The 26,227-nt window shown below is 31.8% G+C and overlaps 1 protein-coding gene across 1 annotated transcript; it reads left to right on the top strand.

Annotated features, from left to right (window-relative positions):
* Positions 1 to 453: 453 nt before the first annotated feature.
* On the top strand, positions 454 to 24,474 carry LOC128174085 (laminin subunit beta-1-like). Its single transcript, XM_052839721.1, has 11 exons — positions 454 to 520; positions 1,264 to 1,497; positions 2,601 to 2,855; positions 4,266 to 4,403; positions 4,868 to 5,008; positions 10,233 to 10,367; positions 11,702 to 11,836; positions 17,346 to 17,480; positions 23,770 to 23,907; positions 24,002 to 24,034; positions 24,149 to 24,474. Exons 1-11 carry the CDS (start codon positions 454 to 456, stop codon positions 24,421 to 24,423), a joined length of 1,686 nt encoding a protein of 561 aa, XP_052695681.1. The 3' UTR covers positions 24,424 to 24,474.
* Positions 24,475 to 26,227: the final 1,753 nt, after the last annotated feature.

Raw genomic sequence — 26,227 nt, 5'->3', positions numbered from 1 at the left:
TTTATCTTAAATAAACAGTTCCTTGCGTTTAACACATTAACTTAAGGTCAAAAACTGGAATTTTCACATTAGCATTCAAAATGTACACAAAAGTTTTGTTTACATAGGAAAGAATGATAAGCTCTGCAACTCTTTTAAAACTCAAAACATAGCACTCAAATTCTGGTTGCCTTTGGAAATGCCCTACTGCATTGTAAACATAAAATTTGGAGAAAAAAATGTTTGACCAAAATCGTGACCATGCCCCTTAAAAGTATTAATCCGGAATAGACACTGATGCTTCTCTTGATTATTCATGAGTCTATTATTATGAAGTGGTTCCCATCTGCCACACACTGTTATCAGCAGTGTTGATAGCGTTAATTTAATTCGATGCAATCATGTCCAATAGCAACACAGTCCGGAAGTTAAAACACGATGAATTTCCTCATACCGCGTACGTTTTGACAGAGGATGTGGTCGTATGTGAGAGTAGAGTTTGTTCTTCTACAGTTTGTGGTCACAGGGGCGTCTTGTTTTGGTAAGATTTGGAAATTTTTAACCCTATTTTCGAAATCTTAGTGTGTGTTTAAAAAAAAAAGTTAATTTATTTTCTTTTAATCGATGTGTCAAAATTTCATTTCAATTTGTCAGCTTTTTAGTCATAAGTTGTACAATTGTTTCTGTTGAGAGGGACAATATACTAGCTATCGTCTGAATACTCAGTAAATGAATATTTTATTATACCGACAAAAAACAAAAAAATGTGGGCTATATGTAGATTTACTAGATAGTAAACAACAGAGTTCTCGGGCAATAATTTTAACTTAGTAACTTGGTTTACATAAGAGGATTTTAAAAATTTTAAAAATGAGGGAAATTGAATGTCTTCTATAAGAAAAAAACATTTGATGACTATTCACCAGATAGCACGGAAACTGTTTAACGGTTGTATACATGTATATTGTAGAATAACATTCGTTATAATTTTACAAGAAGAAATATTTGATAACGTATATTATATATTGATATGTTCATGCAGTTTACGGTGCAATTATCTAAGCAAAATGCATTGTTTTGCCCATTACATCAAACACGATGATCAAAATATATGTATAACAAATATTATATTAACTATAGCATTTTAATGGACCTAAATGAAAGGAAATCAATAACCATCTTTTATATGATTGTTTTTTTTACATAACAAATTTTTATTCGTACTCGTATATGCAGTTAGATGTAAATGAAGCATTTTTTATCGTTTATGTTTTGCTGTTTCAGTTAATTTGGCTCTCGAACAAGGATACAGAGGAATAGCCGACATGGGTGCAGATCCTCAAAAACCATCTTGGAACGCCAGTAAAGCAATAGATGGCAATGTCGCACAGGACTACAATTCAAACTCCTGTGCTATAACGAATACTGATCAAAACCGTAATACTTCTATATGGTGGAAAGTGTGGTTACAAAGGCAATTCAACGTAGCATATATAGAGATATATTTCAGATCTGACAGTGAGTTTACGAAGAATAATTTAATTTTTGTTGTAATGCATCATAAACAAATTCAAATATTTACATTTGCAAATATTCCTCCTTAAATCTTTTTTTTAAGCATCGATAACGTTCCATTCGGTATATTTACATTTTCAAATCTGTCTCCTTATATGAACCTACAGAATAGCGAAAACGTTCAATTCTGTATGAACTTTTTCACAACGTCAAAATAATGCTCGCACGTGCTTATTGCTTGTAGCGTGGATCATAAACATAAAAACTCGGTAATTTTAACAATTCTGAACAATCTCAAGCGTAAATATAAGTAACAAACAGCAGTGTTAAAAAGTTCAACAGAATATGAACTCGGTTTTTACTTGATCAAATGTTCTGAGAAGCCCTTCGAGCCTCCGGCTAAAGAAGAAGATTTGCTCATGTAATAATATTAGCGCATATGCTTATCGATCGCCGGTTTGATTATTATTTACATTTAAATACGATTAGTTATATAATTTTGAACAATATTATCTTTCAAACATAAATATAGGTTATAAACAGCAGGTAAGAAATTTCACCGTGATGTGAACTTTATTTGTTCGTGATCAAATCCTTAAAGAAACCCTCGTGCCTCTGGCTTCTTAGACGAGACCATTATTTCGGTGATTTTTTTAAGTTGTTGCTTTTTCATTAGGCCTATATTGTCAAACAATATTTACGACACACGAACAAAACATATTAAACCATTTGACATTGCGATCAAATTTTGTACAAATTACCGTCTTTTTAAAAAAAAATCGCCTTATATAGATCTTAGTCGTTGAAAATAAATAATAAGAAATGAAACTATTTTCTTCCAATGTTGTACGAGTATAGCATAACTTCGGACAGTTTACCTCTATGAACCGTGAAATTCGGTTATATCGCATAGCATAGGTCGAATTTAAACTATTTCTAATATAAAAATAACAAAGAAATATAATAAACCAATTTTATTCGATAACAATTCATCTTTTTGGTCGTATGAGTTAAATGAATTTCAACTTTGATTATCTTTATCATCATTTGATAAATTTTTTACTTGTTGAGGTTTTTTAACGTAAGCATTAACATTGATTTTCAAGCATATACAAGATCAGCTGGATTTTCTGTTTACACCTATATTCCGAAGACGTTTTATCCTCTGCGTGATCCCAAACATCTCGTATATCATCAGGATCCCAAGTCTGGATGTCCGGCGTCTGTTATGAATATCACCGTCAACAACGTAACTCAAGGGATCGCATTTATCAACACACGACCACAAGGATATACATCTACCTGTCCAAATGATAACACGATGTATACTGGGATAGAAATATGTGAAGTTAAAGTCATGGGTCAGTTTTGCATAAATTGTTACATCTTGGAATGTTTGCTTTTTTCACCTTTACTTGTTATCTTTTTATATCATACATGTAGGCCTATATCAGACATGGAAATACAAAACATAAACCTTTTTACAGATAGCAAGTATGCAATTTGGTGTTTGAATTATGGGTTATTTAAACAGTAAAATGATTCCTATGGTACATGTAGGTGGCCACATTGCAGAAAAATACATGCCGGTAATCCACGTCAGCATTTATCAACATTGCCAGAAATTGCAAGCAACTTGAACAACTTGCATATGATCGACAATCACATAGGATAATTAATTATATTTGTAAAGCGTGTCAGTCGCAAAATACATAATATGAGTGTATACGTAGCTTTCCTTTATTTTAATTCGTGGAGTACATAAACACATAGTGTTCAACATGAAAATGGGAGTCATACGTATGTCTTCGGTTAAATTCTTGTAACTGAGTAAGTTTTCGTTAATAATGTCGTATACCGTCACATACACATTTTATGAACTAACCAGTACAGGATTATAACCTAAAAGCAGCGTTCTTTCTTACATGTATGAACACTGTTGACATTTATAACCAAAAATTAAATATTGTTAAAATTGTTTGAATCATCTATTGATACATTGTTTTCAATTACTGGATTTTGATTACTATCAATTCAACATTAACAACACTTTAAGGCAAACAATTTAAATTACCTTTACATGTACATAATGGCATAGTACGCAAGTCAATTGTGGTTGATAATTAGAAAAGCTTTACTAAGCATCATAAATAATTAAAAATGAAATCTAAAATTGTGACTATATCCTTTCATGGTATACGAAAGTAAATAAATCCTTTTGAAGCACTGTCTTAGATTAGGGAGCAATTTTATGTTATTTGCCCATATTGACAACTCGTAATGCATGTCTTTGATATCAGTCCAACGTGTGGATTAGCGCTCTGCATACATGTATACGACTTTAATTTTGTTTAATTTGGTAAGGTCTTATTTCCTATTGTTTGGTACTGTTTCGTTATTTTTTTCAACCTGGTTTTACAGTTAACAACAAAATTGTCATGTTGTTTTAATACCAGTTTTTGTATTCAAAAAAAAATCTTGGTAAAACAAAATTTATAATATTTTTGTTTGTAGTACAAAGCTAGTTAGCGTATCTTATAAAAATAAAATATTTTAAAATGAGTCAAAACTTTATTTGGATTGTGTTTATAAAAAGTTTAAAGCAATCAATTTTACCAAAAAAAAAACATTGCAGTTGTGACTTAACAAGTTTTCTCCTGGCTGTGGGCAATTTTGCACATTAGAATTACGAGGTTTTATATTATAATTAAATGTTGGTAAATAATAATGATAATAATAATAATTATTATTATTATTATTTACATTTGTAGGTTGTGACGCGAGAAGATTTTCACCTCGCTGCTTGTCTCTATGTCCATATAAATGTAAAAACCGACATTGTGACGTATTTAATGGATCCTGTATACATGGATGCACTGATCAAAACGCCCTCACACTTGACTGCATTGGTATTTTTTTTAATTACAAATAACCAATCTTTAATGCGCAAACATTAATTAATCTGTAATATTTACATTTTAAAGTTTATCTTAAGTATCTATTGTAAACAATCTTCATTTACATGTAACATCGGCTCTGTTTTAAATTTTATTGGAAATTTACTTGTTCTTAATTATCGCAATAATGGAAAACACAATGCCATAGTCTTAGTCATACAGTTAAGATCACGAAATGGATTTTTCACAAAGTCATTGCCACTTATACAGCACTCGGAAATCAGTTTCTTTACAATATGTTTGTAGAGAAAGAAGGTACAAAATGTCTATCAAAATGTTTTTACCCATTTTTGTATATATATATATATATATATATATATATATATATATATATATATATATATATATATATATATATATATATATATATATATATATATATATATATATAGTATATATATATATATATATTACAGTATGCCCTAATGGAAAATTCATATCAAACAAATCGTGTGTAGACTGTCCTGGTCATTGTAAAGAAGAAGCACCTTGCAATAAGTTGACGGGGATGTGTGATAACGGATGTGCTAATCACTGGAATGGAACTTTCTGCAATAGTATGTATTAATTATCAATATAATCTATGTCAACTGTTTCAATCATTTTCTTATATGTTTGTATGTTGGATATGTTGATTTTTGAAACTGCACTTCAGACAATGCTAAAAAAGGTTCTGTTATCCATAGAATCCAAATTGTAATGAGACATATACGGAGGTTGTAAGGCTTGAAATTTTACAACGGTACGGTGTCAGCCAAACAAACACTTTCATTTATACACAAAACACATAACATGTGATATAACTGCAACAATGTAGCCTCCTCCAATTTGTTTATCTGATTTTACGGAGATGGCTACAATTCCGTAGGATTTCTGTAATGGCGCAATTTTTTTTTTTAGTGCGGCTGATATCGACCTGAAAAGATTCTTTTCTGACATATTTAGTTAAAATAAAATTGTTTGATTCATTCAAAACAAAATACATGTAACTCGTATATAAATCAAAACCATATTAATCAAACAAGCATGTTTACTAGTTGTCATTTTCAGCAGACATGACAATTCTCGCAAAATTTTATAGAAAGTACGCCCAGAGTTTTAAATACTCCTCACTATACGTTGAGAAGTACTTCTTAAAGGCGATTGATGCTGCAAGTCATGCAGTTGACCTATTGCAGTTGGTATTCTTCCGTCGTCGGGCGTGGTGCGATGTGCGTCGGGCGTTAACAGTTTTACATCTTAACATCAATTCTCTGTAAAGACCAAAATATAACTATAGGGTTATGGCACACACCATCTCAGATTTTCATGAAGCTTTCTCAAGTGATTGGTACCCATAAGGTATGAGATTATCCACCATCAAAATAATGCCTATTACCTTCGTTGCCATGGTAAGCAATTTCATTCATTTAGGGCCCAAATACACAATTTTTAAGTTTAAATAAGGTAAACTCAAAGTCACAGGATAGGCTTATTTATAAATTTTCAAGATATTTCACACATTATATACATCGTACAAATATAGATGTACATGATGCAAGAGAAAAAAAATCTCCATGTCCTTGTTCATTTTAAAGCTGGTGACTCAAAGATGGTCAACATTTCTTATTTTTGATGTTTTAATTTTCACCCTGTATTTTTGAAAGTCTCTCAAAAATTGCAGGCAGAGAAACAATAAATCAATTGCAAATTGTAAAACATTATATTTGTATAAAATATTATTTATAAAAACCAGAGCGGGTATCTTTCTCGTTTTTGTTTATTTTTCGTCCAAATTTTGGAATTTGACACCTTCCCACTCCCTAAAAAATTTATAAAATATTTTTTTTAACAATAACTATATCATAAAACTTCTTTAGAAATACTTTTTCTGCTTAAGTAAATGAGAAACTGATTAAATATTTCAAAATATTTTAAGTTCAATGTATCAGGATAAATATAATTTGACTTCATAAGAATTGTTTCTATATGGGTTTTTTTTTGCAAAGGGCAGATAACTCCAAGCAAGAAAACCCTGTAAAATGGAGACTTACTCTTAATACACTAAAACTTAAATCACATGCTTTCTCCACCCCATTTGATCTATATTTTTCCAACGTCTGCTTTTGATATGTTGTTGTGACGTCTTTTTTGTACTTCAATACAGAAGAGTCAACAAAGGGAAGTAACTTTAAGTTGGATTTTGAGGGAAAGCGATAACTTCAAATAGTTGTATGTGAAAGGCAGTGAATATACCCAAGCCAATTTTGGTTGTATTTATTAGACCAAGGTCTTATCTTATTTTAAATGTTTATCCCAATTTGCAATTGCCTGCTTAAATTTAAATTGTTATTATTTAATGTGCCTGTGTTTCACTATTTTATAAGCTAAATATATGAAACACAAACCAATGGTATTGTTATCTGTACATTTCACTGATATCAATGTATGTGTACAAGTACATTAATTACTTGCTTATAAATTTAAACCAATGTCATGATCAAACCTTCATGCATTTAGGGAGCATACCAGTTACTTATATAATAGTACTCAATATGTCATTTTGGCCAGAAGCAAAATGTTTTAATGTCGTTGCTATGGAAACTGAGTATGAACTGTCAAAAATATACCGACAGAGAGTCTTCATATGGAACATTCTTTCAAGTCAGAGTGATAACATTCAATTCCATGATAGTGCGTGGCCACGTATTTTTGGTATTTACAGAGAATTGATGTTAAATATTTTCTTTAAAATTGCATTAACAATGGTTACTATTTTTGGTGTAAAGCTTTTCTATGGTAAGAGGAATCTAAATTGGTATTGTCGGGGCGGATTATACAGAAAAAAATGTTTTAAAATCTTCTTTACTTCCACACATATAGGGAAAAAACTAAATGCATGGTTATGAAGTCCATGATGGCCTCTACCTACATTGTGAAATTCATTGCCCCTGGGGTCAGGGGTCGGGGCCCTAGAATAAGGCTTATATGGCTTTATAGTACAAGTGAAGTAATTCTTAGTAAAACCCTTTTACTCCCATATATATTTTAGAAAAAAAAACTAAATGCATGGTGATGATGTCCATGCAGCTCTTTACCAATATTGTGAAATTCCTGGTCCCTGGATCAGAGTTCAGAGTGTGGCCAATTCGGTTACATATCGAAATTTTAAAACAATCCTTTAATTCAAATCATGCCGAAAAAGATCACAGAATGTAAATTGGAACAAAGAGAAACAATCGTACATTTTTTAGCTCATAATTGGAATTTTGGTCACATATTAATTCCAGAACAATCATGTAATCAAAATAATACCGGAAAAGATCATAGAGGATAGTATTGGAACAACAAGAAACAATCGTAATTTTTTTTCAACTTATGAATTGGAATTTTGAAGAGTCAAATAGTGATCCAAGTACAAGGCTGCTGAGACAGATGGAGAATGTTGATTTGCCGAGAAGTTTGTTCACAAGTGTGCAGCAATAGTTTAGGATTATCCCCATTGTTTATGCAGACCAAGCAGAAGCTGTCAGATGTGGTGGAAATCATAAACTATTCAAGAGTTGAAAATCTAAAGCATGCATACATGTAGGCAATGAGTTGATTGAATATAAGTGTTGATTTATCAGGTGGGTGGCTTTTGTAGTTTGTTGGTCTGTCGTATTTGATACACTTAGTTTAGTGTACACGAGTATATCTTAACACTAAACATAAACAAAACGTTACGATTAATACCTTAAATATCAACATAACCCTAATCCCGCAATGATTGCTACCGTCATCATTCGCATGCATCTTCAGAAATAGCATTTTATTGTTTATACATGTATCTAGTATATTAAATGATTGAATTGATCGTAAAGAGTAAGAAAAAAAAATATTGTTCATGTCCATCAGTGTGTAAGATAAAGGAAATAGCCAAAGCGTCTCTTATGGGAATTTGAGTCTGGCATCATCATGATTATTTCGTGCAACTCGTGATTTTTCTTAAGTTGCTGATGGTTTCGACGGATTGATCCATAAAATGGTAAAACCTGGTTCATGTAGATTTTGGTCTGATCGGTTTCTTTACAGCTGTGAATTACAATCAATTTTTGTAAGAAATAGAGGTAATCATGAAAATATATTTACATCTACTGAGTATGATTCCCTCTATTTTTAAGGGTAACATAGTTAATTCCTAGCTCTATGTAAACAGTCACAGCTGAAATATACACGTTCTGTTTATCGATTGGTCGAAACCTACACCGACCCAAGAAAAATCACGGACTGCACGAAGTAATCATGATGAAGTCAATCTCAAATTCCCATTGAGACGATTTTGTTGTTTCTTTTAGCTAACGTTACATTAACAGTTTTTTTTAATGAAATTTACTTATTATTTACAATAGAAATTTGTTAAATGAAATTTGTAAGGCCACATTTATTTGATACTCTGTTACTAATTTAAAGCATTTTAGAGTAGAAAATGATTAACCGTGATAAAATTTTCAAATATATTATTAACTAAGCAGTGATTAATCAAGGAACATTGCAATAAGGTCTATGGGGACAATCACATTTTTCAAAATGAAAAAAAGGATATACAAAGAATATCAATAAATGCTTTGGTGGAAATTTGTATTTTGTTCTGTTTGATTTGTTTGTTGTTGGTTTGTTGTTTTTTTGTTGTATTTTTTGTGGGTTTTTTTGTGGTTATTTTTTTGGTGTTTTTTTTGTTAACATGTAGCTATTTTATAAATTGCATTCATGTTTATTTTTTAAAAAAATAAGTTCTTTTGCTTTTTTCAAGGGAGGTTTGATATGATATTTTGATATTTCGTTATACAATTTTATCATTTTAAAGATAAAAGTCCATGCTAAGAGAATTGCCATATGAATTTTTTCCATTATTGTATATTGATTGTATTTTATTTATTGTTGGATACAATTTACGTTTTCGTGAACAAAATAAACTTGAAACTGCTTGAAATTGTGTTGTTTTTACATATATTAGAAACATTGCTGAGATTTGGTGAAAACAAAGAAAAAAAATAAAGTTTCAATAAGTTCTGGTTTTCAAAAACATTTTGTAAACAATATGTATCCATTGGCAAACAAGTTATGGAGATAAACTATGCAGAAACTTGAAGTTTCAGTTAGTTTAGGTGAAAACAAAGAAAAAAAAATAAAGTTTCAATAAGTTCTGGTTTTCGAAAACATTTTGTAAATAATATGTATCCATTGGCAAACAAGTTATGGAGATAAACTATGCATAAACTTGAAGTTTCAGTTAGTTTCAATTGCAGAAAACCCTTTGTAAAGTTTCAGCACTGAGGAAACTTAACGAAACTTGAAGTTTCTGTGCTGAAACCTGTCGTAAACTTAAAGTAATCTTAAGTTTCCGCAAAGTTTCCAAAAGGTTTCCATAGCGCTAAAACCAGATTTTTCATCTAGTGTGACTTATCAAATAATGATATGATGATTTACTAATCATATATGTCAAGAATGCACATAACCAATCGATAAAAATTTCTTTGATAAGCAAGTTATCGACCTGAGAAATTTATCCTTTTTGGTCTTTGCCATGTTGGAAATCGGTGACAACAGTACGGTCAGTCACTCAAAAGCAGAGCGACGTACATGCCGTTTACATACCGCTTTTTTTTTTATATATTTTACTGGATTTCTATTTTGTAAAGCTGATGAAATATCGCATGACAACAAAGGGGCAACCTTTTTTTTAAAATGATATTAAAGCCAGCTTTAAGATAACGACCTATAAGTTATTCTATACTTTGACGCAGTATCTATTTGTTTTAGTTTGCTCCAATCACTACTACAGCATTGGCTGTAACACTCCATGTGGACACTGTAAAAACAATGACGTGTGTGACAAAGGGACTGGTTCCTGTCCTAATGGGTGTCAGAATCACTGGCAGGGGGAGAGGTGTAACGGTAAGTATGAAATACTGTAAGAATGAAAATTGTAATGAGACAGATAGGGGCTTTTAAAGAATAGACACTTTCATTACGGTGTCAGCATTACAAACACTTTCATTCATACACAAACCACATATCGTGTCATGTAACTGCAACAATGTAGCCCTCTCCAATTTTTTTTTTTTTGATTTTACGGTGATGGTAAAAATTCCGTATGATTTCTGTCATGGTGCATTGCTATTATATTGCGTCTTCAATTTATCTGAAAAGATCTTTTTCTGTTATATTTCGTTTCAATAAAATGATTGTTTAATTCATGCTAAACAAAATACATCGTATATAAATCAAAACTTAATCCAACAAATTATCATGTTTACTAGTCCTCAATTTTAGCAGCCATTAAAGTTCTCGCAAAATCTTATAGAAGATATGCTTAGAATATAATATATTCAACCCCATACGTTGAGAAATACTTCTTAAGGACGTCGGATGTTCCATGTTATGCAGTTGACCTATTGCAGTTAGTATTCTTCCGTCGTCGGACGTTTTGCGTTGTGCCTCGTGCGATAACAGTTTCACATTTTCTTAAAAACTGCAAAATCAATGGTTACTATTTTTGTGTAAAGCATCTTTATGGTAAGAAAAACGTAAATTGTGAATTCATAACTCTGCTACTCCAGATTGCTATTGGATAGGCGAAATATACAAAAATAGAGATTTTCATAAATCATCTTCACTTCCACACATATGGAAAAAACTAAATGACATCCATGAAGGCCTCTACCTAAATTGTTCAATCCATGGTCCCTTGATCTGGGGAGGAGATTATATGGCTTTATATGAAAAGTGCATTTATTCTTAGAATGTATTCTCTACTCCAAGATATATTTGAGAAAGAAACTAAATGCATGGTGATGATGCCCATTAAGCTCTCTACCAAAAATTGTGAAATTCGTAGTTCCTGGATCAGCGTTCAGATGGGACCAATTTGGTCATATATTGAAATTTCAAAACAATTCTGTAATTTAAAACATGCCGAAAAAGATCACAGAAGGTAAATTGGAACAGAGAGAAACAATCGTACGTTTTTTAACTTATGAATTTGAATATTGAAGAGTGAAATAGCGATCCAATACAGTGCATTACTGGTGAGACAGATGAAAAATGTTGATTTGCCGAGAAGTTTGTTGAAGAGTCTACAGAAATAATTTAGGAATATCTTCACTGTTTATTCAGTCCTAGCAGAAGCTGTCTGATATGGTGGAAATAATAAACTATTCGATAGTTATTATTTAGTATGCCTTTGGTTGTATATCAGCAATAAATATTGTTAACTGTATTTGTTTTAGTTTGCTCTGATCACTACTACGGCACTGACTGTAGCACTCCATGTGGACGCTGTAAAAACAATGGCGTTTGCGACATAGGGACTGGCCGATGTCATGATGGGTGCTCGATTTACTGGGAGGGAGAGGGGTGTGACAGTAAGTATGAAACTGTGGGCTTTAAAGGGCTTGACACTTTCATAGAGGTGTCAGCATAACAATCACTTTCATTTATACACAAAACACATCACATGACATGCAACTGCAACAATGTAGCGCTCTACAATTTGTTTCATCTAATTTTACGGAGATGGCTACAATTCTGTAGGAACTCTGTAATGGCGCAAAACTATTTAGTGCATCTGAATTGATCTTTAAAGATCCTTTTCTGTTATTTCGTGCTAAACAAAATACATGTAAATCGTATATAGATCAAAACCAGATCAAACACATCAGCATGTTTGCTTGTCGTCATTTTGAGCAGCCATGGAAACCCTGAAAAAATCTTATTGACGATACGTTAAAGTTTTAAAATATTCCTCCCCATATGCTGAGAAGTACTTTTTAAGGATGTTGGATGATGCATTTTATGCAATTGACCTTTTGTAATTAGTCTTCTTCCGTCGTCTTGAATGGTGCGTTGCCAGTTTTACATTTTCAACATTTTCTTAAAAACTGCACAAGTTTTACTATCTTTTGGTGTAAAGCATTTCGTTGGTAAGAGAAACTTAAATTGTGAAAACCATGGCTCTACCACCCCGGAGCACAATCGGATGAGCGAAAAATACAAAAATAGAAATAACCGAAAATCTTCTTTACACATGTGGGGAAAAACTAAACACATAGTAATGACGTCCATGAAGTCCTCTACCTAAATTGTTTAATTCATGGCCTGTTGGTCTTGGGTTGAAGCCTTAGGGTCAGGCTTATATGGCTATATAGTAAAAGTGCATTACTTCTTAGAAGATCTTCTCTTCTCCCATATATATTTAAAAAAAAAACCAAAATGCATGGTGAGGATGTCCATGAAACTGTTTACCCAAATTGTGAAATTCGTGGTTCCTGGATCAGGGTTCAGATTGGGACTAATTTGGTCATATTTTGAAATTTTAAAAACAATCCTGTAATTCAAATCATGCCGAAAAAGATCACAGAATGTAAATTGGAACAGAGAGAAACAATCGTACATTTTTAAGCTTATAAATTGGAATTTTTTAAAGTGAAATAGTGATCAAAGACAGTGCAATGCTGCTGAGACAGCTAAAGACTGATGATTTACCAGGGAGTTTGTTGAAGAGTGTGCACAACTTAATGATTATTTCGTGCAAACCTTGATTTTTCTGAGGATGCTAATGGTTTGGACGGACCAATCAATGGCATGGTTAAAACTGGATCATGTAGATTTTAGTTCTCTCAGTCTCTATACAGCTGCAAATTACAATCAATTTTTTTAAGAAATAGAGGTAATCATGAAAATATATTTACATATTATGTGTATGATTCCATCTTTTTCTTTCGGAAACATGGTTAATTCATAGTTCTATATAAACAGACAGGACTGAAATCAACACGCCCTTTCTATCGATTGGTCGAAACCTACAGCGACCTAAGAAATATCACGGACTGCACGAAGTAATCAAGATGAAGTCAGATTAAAATTCCCATTGGGGATGATTTTGGTGTTTCTCTTAGCTAACGTACTGATCTACAATAACATTTATTTACTGCATTTTGATTTGAAATATAATTAATAAAATGCTTTCTTTGATGATTCATGCGGGTTATGAAGGTAGCAATCATTGCAGGTTTTGTATCTTTTCTTCAATGTCGTTATCTTCATAACCTTCATGTCACCAAAGACAGTATTTTATTATTTAAATAAACCTATGAAAATTAGAAGGCATTTTAGAAAGATTTTTGTATTTTATGGTATTTCATTCATGTTAAGACCTGATTTTTCGAACCTTGAATTTCCATCATGCATTAACAATTTTATTAATTTAAAGCATTTTTAAGAGAGAAAAAATTTACCGTGAAAAAATTTCCAAAAATAATTTTTACTAAGCAGTAATTACTTAATGAAAATTGCACTAAGGTCTATGAGGACAATTATTAATGCTTTTGTGGACAGGCTTATTTTATCATTAGGAATACAAAAACTATTTAAAAAATAAATTTGTTACCATATAATTTTTTTAAAACTATTTTTTATAAATTAACACAGGGCGAAAAACAATCTTTAAGTAAGTCATTAAAGGTGACTTAAAGGTGGCGTAAAGGTGGCCTAAGAATATACAATCTGTAAGCCACCTTTAAGTCACCTTTAAGTTGAGCTTATAGGTCCTTAATGTCCATACTTCTTTATGTCACCTTTAAGCCATCTTTAAGCCACCTTAAAGCATTTTTCAGTGACATTTACGCTCCCTTCAATTTGTCTTTACACCATCTTTACGTTCCCTTTAAATAAATTTGATCAAGCTGAACACATTCATCTTGAAAACATAATTCTTTTTTTTCACCGGTATTTTTATGAGAAGTGTTGATAACTAATGAAAGAGAAGAAATAAATAAAAAAAAAGCATCATCATATTGCTTTTAAATCTTAAAAACAGCTATTTATTTTAAATTTGCTTCAGAGCTAAAAAAAAAATTATATCGACAAATATGGGATAAAATATCGATGCAAAAAGTTAATCAAAGGAAAAACATTTCTCTTTTTTGAAAAAATACACCTAAAACTGTAGAAACATAGGCATCGAATTAGCCTATGTTTGTCTCTGCATTTTTTAAAAATGTTTGCCAATAAGGTTCTCGGCAGTTTAAACTACTTTGATGTGTTTTAAGGTTGGGGAGAAATTGAATATATGTTTGCGTTTAGTATTCTTATTATATCATATTTTCTGGGGTTTTATTTATCGCTGTAGAACTGTAGCTTAGTCTGGATATTTAAAACGTGTTGTTCTTTTTTGTTCATATTGTATGACATTTACAATTGTAGATAATTATTAATTAAGTTTTCTCCAAACAATTAATAACGATAAAAACAAGTTTTCCTTTTAAAGGAATGATCGGCAATAATGATGTACATGTATTGATAAGCAAGAAGCAATCAACATGATCAGTTTGATGTAGAATAATTTAAAAAGTATTGTATTTAAAAAAAAATATAGAATATTTTGAATCTTTACACCATGATTTCATATTAATTTTGAAATACTAGTAAATTTTGGGAAAGCCGTTCATAAACTCCTCGTCTAGTTTAATATTTTTAACGTAATTATTAAATGTTAACGTATCTTCTTCTCCTTCAGAATACTGAGTTAGGCTCTAAAAGAGGATTAACACGTATACAAAGAAAGAGTTGTATAAAAATAATTTATTGCGACTGAAAAACATTGAATGCCATCATAACTTGCTATTGAGGTCGCATTATAATGTAACCTTGTTTATAAATCAAGCCGTCTTCCTAGCTACTACTATGCAGCATCAATTGATCGAGGTCAGTTCATGGAGCATCTTCTTATGATTGAGGTCAGTTCATCGAGGTCAACTGCATTACTGAATGAACCTTTTGATCGAAATTCTTACGCGTGAGACAAAATGTGCATTCTTGAATTAACAGTTCGAACTGTATTTTATGTATGTTTGCATCTCGTAAGGTAAATGAATTGAAATAAAACTGAGTATATGTTATATAAATACTCAACAAAACTTCAAGTTTTTATAAGAACTACTTGTGCAAGCGGAATGTGTGCGCACGTGGAAGCATTTGCCGGATGCCTCATATGGACATATTAGTGATCGGCTGAAGCCGATCACAAAAAAACAATACAAAACGTTACTTCGCAGCGTTTTCAACAAGCTACTCAAAGAATTGTTAACCTGTCTATGTAGAATTTTCATAAGATTCTTAAACACAGAAAACCTTAGATATCTCTGTATGTTTGTAATAGAAAAATGTCTAATCAGAATTGACAAAAAAGTGAGTTTGTGAAATTTTGACCTAAGGGGCCCTTTTTTTACGGCAGACAATCAAACATCGTTAGATCAAGTTTTGAATTCGTCATTCAATAACTGACATGAAGCTTGTTTGTTTTCGTATCAAAAGTATAAAAAAAACAAAAATATAAAACAGCATTCATCAATCATTGGTATTGTTTGACATGTGGAAAGAATTTCAAATTGATAGCTTGATAAGAAATGCAAATACAAAAAAAAATCCAAAAATCAAACAAACAAACAAACAAACCAAATCCCCCCCCCAAAAAAAAAACCGACTCACCCTAAAACATCTAATAATTATGTCTACACAGCCATGTGATGGTATCTAAAAATCGGCATCCAATGCTTATTAATATTACGTTTCTTTAAATAATTTATCTAGGCAATGTCATGATCATGTATTTTTTATTAAAGAAATATTGATTGAATAGGCCTAACAGCAAATGAAAAAAGAAAACAAACCAAAACAAAACAGCACAAATGATAATAATTATGACTTACATGTATCAAATATAGATATTATGATTTGCTAATATATATATATATATCAAAAACATAGAAAATCAATCGAAAAAAATATCTTTGATAAGCAAGTTATCGACCGAAGAAATTCATCTTTTTGGGGGTCTTCGCCGTGTTGGAAAACGGTGAGAGCAGTCAGGTCAGTCATTTACATGTAACACCGGTACATCGTACATGCCGTTTACATATTACTTTTTCGATATTTTTGATATTTTACTGGGTTTTTTCTTTAAAACAGATGTAAAACCGCAACACAACAACTGGGCAACATTTAATTAAAATGATATTAAAGCAAACTTTAAGATAATGACCAATAGGTTACTTTATTATTTGACGCAGTGGCAGATTAAAAGGGGGCACCCGGCGTGCTCATTTCCTTAAATTGTGAAGATAATGTATGAACATACTCCTTTTGGCAAAGAAAATGTACAAATGCCAGTCTTAATTATCAATATTTTGGAAGCTTGAGGGGTTTCTCTACATTATACTGATTTCAACGGTGTACATGTACTATGAACAAAAACTGTGTTTTCAATTGTGTAACGTATAAAGAAATGGGACCAGTCACCCAACTTTAAGTCATTGGTTATACTTTGTATATTTCCATGTTAAGTATGGTTTTCTATTTCTTAAATTTCATTTACATCGTCTTATTTAATTTGATATTTAAACTGACAAATTTACAGCCATTTGTAAGAAAATATCTAATATATCTGCATTGCACAGGGTATAACAATATGGGATTACCGTACTGCAGGTCTCAAATCAACAAACCTTTAAAATTGTAAGTGATTTTATTAATATGAAGTATCAATACAAGAAGAACAAAAGTCTGAGTTTTAAGACTTCATTTTTACTATCTATAGAATCCATGAGCTTCGTCCCCTGACCCCCCGCCTGGGCTTTGCTTTAGACCCACTGGGGGCATTAGGCGGCCCCCAGACCCCCTGCCTTAAACAGGTTGGGCACTTGTTTTAGCTTAAAATTCAGGATCCACCCATGCTGTGCTATACCGTTTTCATGGTTTTGTTCTAAACTATCAGCAACCAAAGTGTGAAAGTAAAAAAAAAACGAACACAACTTTGTTTTTCTTTGTAATCAATGTTTCTTCTAAAACTACATAAGTGATATGTTGCATATTTAGTATGCCAAGACGGATTTTACAATGCAACCTGTTCTGCTAAATGTGGTCACTGTATCAGAGAAGAAATTTGTGAAAAACACGATGGGACTTGCATCAATGGCTGCAGACAAAACTTCAAACCCCCTCTTTGTCAAGGTATGATGTAAATGAGTTCAAAGATCCATTGATCTTGCTTTACATACAAACAAACGAATAGCAAACTATTGCTTTCAGTATGTCAAGGCGAATTTTTAAACGTTATTGCATCACGTTTAGTTTTTTTTTAATATAGAATTACGTTGTACAACTGAATAATACTAATCAAAGAAAAAATGACATAGTATCAAATGGACAGTGAAAAAAAATATAATTATTTTTTTCTTGGAGATGTTGGTCATTTTAATCACTTGTGTAATACATAAAATCAGGACCCTAGACTCACTTTGAGCGATAAAGAACTTTAAGCGATCGAAGTTCGAGCCATCAAGCGTTTCCTGTATACATAACATATTTGCTTAAAACTATTTTGTATGGATATATATTTCTATCAATTTCCAAGCAACAACAACAAAATTTAAAACAATTGAAATTTTATTATCAACTTCTTGTTTCCAACTTACTTAACAATTTGCAATATAGTATAACTTCTTTTTTTGTAATGTCAGAATGTGTTTCCTATAAATATGGCCAAAACTGTGGATTTGATTGTGGACATTGCAAAGATGGTAAATCGTGTGCCGCAGAAAACGGAGTTTGCACCGAAGGTTGCAATTCTGGATGGATCGGTGTTCTTTGTGTAACAGGTAAATTCACAACATTGAATTGAATTGACAGAATGATAAACAAAGTACATTGTCTTGATATCTACTTTCACACTAGTATGATCATTTTTGAGAGCCAAAATTAATTCGCCTGAATTCGATAAACAGAGTAAGTATATAAAATAACTAGAACTAAATTCTTATCTTTTCCTGAAAAAAAATGCATGTATCAACCAAACATAGAATTCAGCTTGTTACTTTTTTTTCTTAGAAAACAGGTTAACAACAACAGGAGTTGCAATCATAGCAAGTCTGTCAACAATGTTTGCTATCAGCCTTTTTGTAAACTTCTTCATGACACGCCATATCATAACAAATAAAACCAGGAGACACCGTACAGACGCATCTCTGCCAGAGAACAAAACATCACCTCAGACGTACGTTGATTTATCAACTGTGGATGAGAACCATGCATACTCAACGTTAGGTTCTACATTATCGGATACTCCATATAACGTAATCGGAGACTCACATCACAATATTTAGCTATGTTCCTATGTTCCACGTTGCGTTTGAAATTATCTGTGAAAATGGTAGACAATTACACTATCCGTATTAGTAGAAAATCCTATCAAGTGACGTTCAGATGGCAGGTAGCATTTTTTTCTTTATACTAAATAAAATGTTTAGCTCAAAACGTTATATTAACATTCGCAAATGATTTCCAAATATAAAATTATAGAATAAAAAATTGTTCAATTCTGTGTGATTTTTTCAATGACGTCACATTTTTTGACGCACGCGCTCATCGATTGACTGCATTATTGTTTGGCTGCATTATTGTAAATGCAACAAGAGGTCTCAGGGCCACATCTTTCACTTGAGCAACAATGGGCATGATAAAAGCAGCTTAATGGAGTCATAATATACAAAATCTGGACAATGTATATTATGTTTAGATCCTGCAAAAATAAAAAAAAGAAATAGTTTCGCCTAATACATTCTTAGATTTATAAGCAAGTCCATTTTTAACAAGCAACATGATGATTTTATAGCCATATTTTTACTGAGCGTTGTGATTCTCAAAAAGATCCTTAACAATTGTTAATATATGGGATATAAACCTACCTCAAACCCTAACCCCTTGTGAGGTCCAAGAATCATCTAGGGGCCAAAGTCTAATCAATTCTATAAATCAGCATTTTGTCAAAAGTTTTGATATAAGGAAGCTATACATTATAACAGTTCATTTTTTTCAAAATTAAAATGTTTTTCTTTGTAAATTTGGATCCCCAATGTGGCCCCACCCTACTCCTAAAGATGTTGATTTTAACGAAACTAAATATACACTATCTACGGTTGCTTTCACGAAAATTATGGCTTTTCTAGGCAATTGGTTTTTTTTTTCTTTACATATTCTTATGTAAAAAATGTCTCCCCTTTCAGCTGTCTTAACCAATTAGTTTCTCTTAAAATTTTTTTTACAGATTTACTCAAAAAATTATTAAGTAAAATTCAACCCCCATTGAGGCCCCACCCTACTCCCAGGGATCATAGTTTTTAAAATAAAAGTCAATATACTCTACCTGACAATGCTGCCACATAACTTTCAGCTTTCCAGGCTGATTGGTTTCTTCGAAGATTTTTTTTTAAATTGACTCTACTCCCCATGTAAAAAATTGACGTCTTACATTGTGGCCCTACCGTACCCCAGGGGTAATTAATTTCACAACTTGGAATTTAAACTAGCTGAGGAGATGCTTTCACATAAGTTTTTAGATTAGCTTTCTTGAATATTTTTCCATTTTTTCAATATTTTTTAAATATTTTTCTTTGAAAGGTAGGCCTTTATTTTCACAACTTTGCATAAGAGTGTTTAGTGCCAAGTTTGGCTAAAATTAGTTAAGTGGTTCTGGAGAAGATGTTGAAAATGTAAAAAGACGGACAGACGGACATACAGACAATGTAATCAGAAAAGCTCAATTGAGCTTTCAGCTGTTTGTTTCGCCGATTGTGTGTTGAAAAACTTACATTCCATTAGCAAATTTATAATTTGGCAAAATACGATCCGTCCCATTGTTCTTGCCTTTTGCTTGTCAGCCTGGTGAACCCTTTCAAACGCTAATTAAAAATAAATCCTGCCATGAAATGATTATTAATTTTAACCATTATTGAGTTACTTAGCTTAAATTACGTAATGTCATAATTGTGTTTATAAGGACTTTAAAAAAGTTACACACATTTGAAATTGTAAGGACCGAATTGCCCAATTTGATCAAAACACTCAATGAAGGTCCAAATCTAGTTAATGGTTTCAGAGTGTCCTTTTGGTGATGGATCCATTATGACGTCATAATTCATTTAAATAATAGTTTTCCGTACTTAACGGCTCTTAAGGAATCATGTAGAAAATTAAAAAAAAAAATTGACATTTAATGTTAAATCATGGAAAAAGTTATCCCGATACCTATATTAAATTTGACATCATTTTAAAAAGGACGTCAAGAGCTTCTTTCGTTTTGTTTTTGGAAAGACTGTAGGCATTCTAGATACATGTATATATTATTAGTCAAATATGGACAAAACTCCGAAATTTGTTCCTTATTTCCTTCATATTTCATTGATAATGACAGTTTAAAACATTCTTTTTTTCATTGTGTTTACCAAATATTTTCGCCCTGGTACACCCTATCAAGCAAACTATTGTAATGAAACATCATGGAAAGAATTTATGTCTTAAATTTTATAAACATGTAACCACCTTTCATTTACTACATTTCGACCTTAAAGGGTTTACCTTAGAATCAATTTTAGTTCTTTTGATTTCTAAACAGCTGTCAAGGACATTAAAATTTCATCACCGACTGAAGATTAAAAAATAATCTTAGCCTACTACCCTGGATTCAACAAACATGCACTTTGCGCGAACGTATTAATACCAAACTCCTTGAGGAAACATGATGAGGATAAATGGTCTGCGCCAGCAAGACCCGTATTTTGACGCTTGAATCTTCGTTTGATGAATTTAATGGAAAGAAGATAAAAGGATTGCGGACACATTTCAAAAACAAACAGTACATTTTAAAATGTAACATATTAAAATTTAAAACATCCCAAGTTTACACAGAAATACGATGCAAAAAAGGAAGTTTTATCTTGTATAACTATAAAGTGGTCTATCCATCATAAAATATATGTACTTGTCTTAATTTCAATTCAATAAATCAAATTTAGGTAATATCCTTTTGCAAATATATCCCTGTGACTTGTACGTTTTGTAGACCAATCGACACTGTACAGAAACGATATCCATTGGCCGGAAACTCCGTGACAAAACATTTTCGCAATAAATCAGGTTGTTTGCAGAACACTTTTATTATCGATGTTTACAGAAGTCTTTAGTTTCTGACTGGTGTTTGTAAAATGCCGTTATCCAAACAGCTCGTGAAATGGAAATATAGTTGTCTTTAATTTAATTCAGATCTATATTTGATAAATTTCTTTAAATTTATATGACTAATATAGGAACAACTGAAGCCTTTTTTTAAATTTTGATTTAAATAAGAAAACAGCTTTCAAAATGTTTATCAATAAGTTAAGTACAATGTACTTGTATTGTCTTTAGTTTAACGGACAATACGGTATTTTCTGAATTTGTTGATACCGAATTTTAATCATTGTATCATGTTGTTCATTTAAGACAAAACGCTTGCAAGGAAAGTACAGCAACCGAGTAAACATTTCACATTAAGTCAGTTTCGTACATTTCATTTTTATTGCGAAATGAGTTATAGTTATGAACCTCGTCATCTAATGCAGCTTGGTTCGTAAAAACTGAACTTTCTGAAATCCATATAATTTATGAAGTTTTTATATATTACTTTTTTTTAAACATTTCTGTCCTAGATCATCAGTATTTTTATCCCTTCAAAGAATATCCATAAACTTGGAACTGACACAGTAAGTTCTCTGAAATGCGCAGATGGTGCTTAGTGTTTGTGGTATATTCAGTGCATGTACACATGAAAGGGGAAACACGTGTTATTTCCCTTGTTTAACGGAGCATATACTTTATCACACCAAAATACATTTGTTTTATATATATAGCCCCATATTATTAAATTAAAAAAAAAAGACTTTCTAATCTCACTTTTGTAACATTCACAACATCTTTTCGAAAAGTTGTTTTGAAAAATTTAATACATAAACGAAAAATAAACCAGACTAACATAAGACGTTTTCAACGACATTAGCATTCTATACATATACTGTACATGTAACTGTTAACAATTCGAAGTGGTGAAGACCATGCATTAATGGACGGAGTTTTACATCTGTAAGAGTATACTGCATTTTTTTAAATGAGTGTAAACAATTTATTTATTTTTTAATACTTTTAAATTAAAACTAGAATTTCAATCGAAACATTCACAACATCTTTTCAAAAAGTTGTGTAAAGAAAATAAAATATCTACAAAAAGGTCAAAACTTATTTACAATTGTCTTTTGTTTCATTAAAATTGTTGTTTCTTCATTTGAAAAGCATAATAAATAAACGAAAAAAAAAACCAAACTAACACAAGAAATTTTCAACGACATTGGCATTCTATACATATACTGTACATGTAACTGTTAACAATTCAGAGTGTTGAGGACCATGCATTAATGGAAGGATATATCTATAAGAGCGTACTGCTTTTTTTTAAATGAGTGTAAACCATTTAGGTTTTTTAAATTCATTCTAAATTAAAACTGGAATTTCATTTAAGTGAGAAAAGTACAGCCTTTCTAAAGTTTAAATGAAAAATTTCATTTCGTTTCGAAATTGACTTGGCAAAGAAAACGAGAAAGGTGAAACGTGTCAACTTGCAAGAAATAATAGGTGCAAAGCATATCATCGTTCGATTTTCATGATTGCTTTTCAAATTAAAGACACCTTGATTTTTAACCACGCGCAGCCGCATTTCCTTTGCTCTGAAGTGCGTTTTACTTGTGGAAAATCATTTTTGAACACGATCGGTGAATTGTTAAGCAAATTTACGCTTGATATATGTGTTTCTAACTCGCTGTTAAACATAATCTGAATATCAGCATGTATAAGAGTTTTTAGACGTCGAATTTTATGTTCACAATCCCTTGTTTATTTTATGTTTTAGGACTCTTTGGTGAAGCAACGACGATTGATCCTTGTAAATAACTTACTCATTTCTTATTCGTTCCAAATTGGTTTTAAAAAATCTGCATATCTTATCAGTTGCTCAAGGACAGCATAATTATAACACGGACCCGGAAGATTTTAAAATAATCTCAGTCTTCTACCCTGGATTCAAATACATGCACCGTGCGCCAACGTCTTAATCCCAAACTCCTTGAGGACACAGGTACCAGGATGTAATTGGTCTGTGTCAGCAAGTCCCCTAGTTTGACGCTTGAATATTCGTTTGATGAATTTAATAGAGTGCAAGATAAAAGGATTGCGGACACATTTCACAAACGAACAGTATATTTTAAAATGTAACATATTAACATTTTAAACATCACAAACTTACACAGAAATGTGTTACAAAAAAGGAGCTTTATCTCGTATGACCATGAATTGGTCTTTTCGTCATCAAATATGTGCTTGTCTTCTATTTCAATTCAACAAATCAAATTCAAGTATAACATCTTTTTTGTAATGTCAGAATGTGTTTCCTACAAATATGGCCCAAACTGTGGATTTGATTGTGGTCATTGCAAAGATGGTAAATCTTGTGCCGCAGAAAACGGAGTTTGCTCCGAAGGTTGCGATTCTGGATGGATCGGTGATCTTTGTGTAACAGGTAATCCTCAACGTAGAATTGAATTGACAGAATGGTAAACAAAGTACATTTTATTTTTATCTACTTTTACACTGGTATAATCATATTTTGACAGCTAAACTTAATGCACCTGAATTCGACAAAAAGGGTGAGTATAAAAAAAAGATAAATGAAATAGTTCGCCTATTTTTTTTTTAAGAAATATTGCATGTATCGACCAAATATGGAATAGAGCTTGTTTTTTTTTATATCATTTCATTAGGAAATAAGCTAACAACAACAGGAGTAGCAATCATAGCAAGTGTCTCAACAATGTTTGCTATCAGCCTTTTTGTAATCTTCTACATGTCACGACATATCATGAAAAATAAAACCAACAGACAACGTACAGATGCATCTGTACCGGAGAACGAAAAAGCTTCCAAGACGTACGCCGATTTATCAGCTATGGATGAGAACCATGCGTACTCAACGTTAGGTTGTACGGTATCGGATACTCCATATAACGTGATCAGAGACTCACATCACAATATTTAGTCACATTTCTATGTTCCACGCCGCAGTCAGAACTTTGGAAATTATCTGTGAAAATGGTATAGAATTACACTATTGGTTTTAATAGCTAATTCTTTTTAAGTGACGTTCAGACAGCAGGTTCAGTTGCTACTGACTGTTTACTGAAATGTGTGGGGTCGGTAATGTCTATAGAAGGCGAGGCGAAACTAAGCCTTCTATGTACTTGCATATCCCACAAATTCCTGTAAACAGTCAGTAACAAAACTAATAAATGTTTTGCTTTGTCGAGGACCCAATGATTTGATATGTAAACAAACAAAAGATAGTATATAACAATTAAATTCATAGCTTAATTCTCTAATTTTTTACTTTCCTTCCTCGTCAGCCGTCTGTGCAAACCTGGATGCTATTGAAGGATCGTTTTATTACGTCACGGGCAAACGGGGATCACTCTTGATAATTTGGGGCTAAAAATTAAAGGTATGGTCGAACGTTTGTGTAAAAATTCAGCTCCAATAACGTTACGTCCGCCATGTTGCGTAAAAATGTTCACGCTCGCCGTGTTAAGAAATGTATCAGCCAATCACGTGACGCAATTCATTCAATGACGTCGAGACAACCTAGTCCGAGGCAAAACAAAATGTTTTGTTAAAAACTTTATATTTACAATTGCAAATATATTTCCTAATATGAGATAATAGAATACCGAAATTCTATGTGAACTTTTTGAACTTTTCAATGACATCACGTGTATAATCACACGAGCTTATCTTGACAATGTAATATTGTGTATTTAGGTCTTGTATAAATAAAAATTCATTTTCCCCTAATGCATACTTATATTTATAACCACGTCCCTTTTCTACTTGTAACATGATGATTGTATAGTCATATCGCATGTTGAGCATTATGATTCTTAACAAGATTCTAAACAATTATGATATACTAGTTATATTTATCATATTCAATAGGTTACATAAATAACAGCCCCCCCCCCCCCCACACACACACACACAAACACTTTTCTCATATGTGCATAATATATAGTATATGCAACTTAGGCCTACATTATATTCCTTTTCCATAAGAGACAATCTATTACATTGTGAGATATGTGTACTGGTATCCCTTGTATCTTTTTCTACTGTCTTTGTCAATAAATTTTGTAAAAAAAAATCAATTTAATAGAATCAGCAATTTGTCAAAAGTTTTGCATATTAGTAGACCATATATAATAACATTTCTGTTTTTGTAATTTTAAATGTTTCCTTTGCAAAAATGGATCCCCAATGTGGCTCCACCCTACACAACTTTGTCTAAGGGTGTTTTGTGCTTAGTTTGGTTAAAGTCGTTCTGAAGAAGATGTTTAAAAAGGGGGAAAAATTACGGAAAGATAGACAGACGGTCTGACCCACGACAGACAAAATGTAATCAGTTAAGCTTAATTGACCTTTCAGCGCAGGTGAGCTATAACAAAAACCGTTGTTTTGTTGATTCCAAACGATTTGCCTTTCCCAAATGTGAATTTATGTAATAAACAGCAATGTTAAATCAGCAATCAATTATTATTCAGAATGATTATTCTTGTTTTCAAAACGCCGAAATCATAAGAGAAAAAATCATAACAACTTTAAAAAAAAAAAAAGCCAAAAAAAACCCCAAGATATTTGAAAAACAGGGTTCTCTATTTAGACGCATGGTAAAGCGAAAGCTTCTAGCATTTTTTGTTTTATATCATTTTTGTTTGTTTGTTTTGTCGTTTGTATGTTGAAAACCTTTCATTGCAATAGCAACCTTTAATCAAAGATGCCTAAGCATAGGAATA

This window comes from Crassostrea angulata, chromosome 2 (genome assembly GCF_025612915.1).
Source record: "Crassostrea angulata isolate pt1a10 chromosome 2, ASM2561291v2, whole genome shotgun sequence".
NCBI classification, from domain to species: domain Eukaryota; kingdom Metazoa; phylum Mollusca; class Bivalvia; order Ostreida; family Ostreidae; genus Magallana; species Magallana angulata.
The sequence above is the reverse complement of the archived record's forward strand: the minus strand, read 5'-3'. Positions and strand labels throughout refer to the sequence as shown.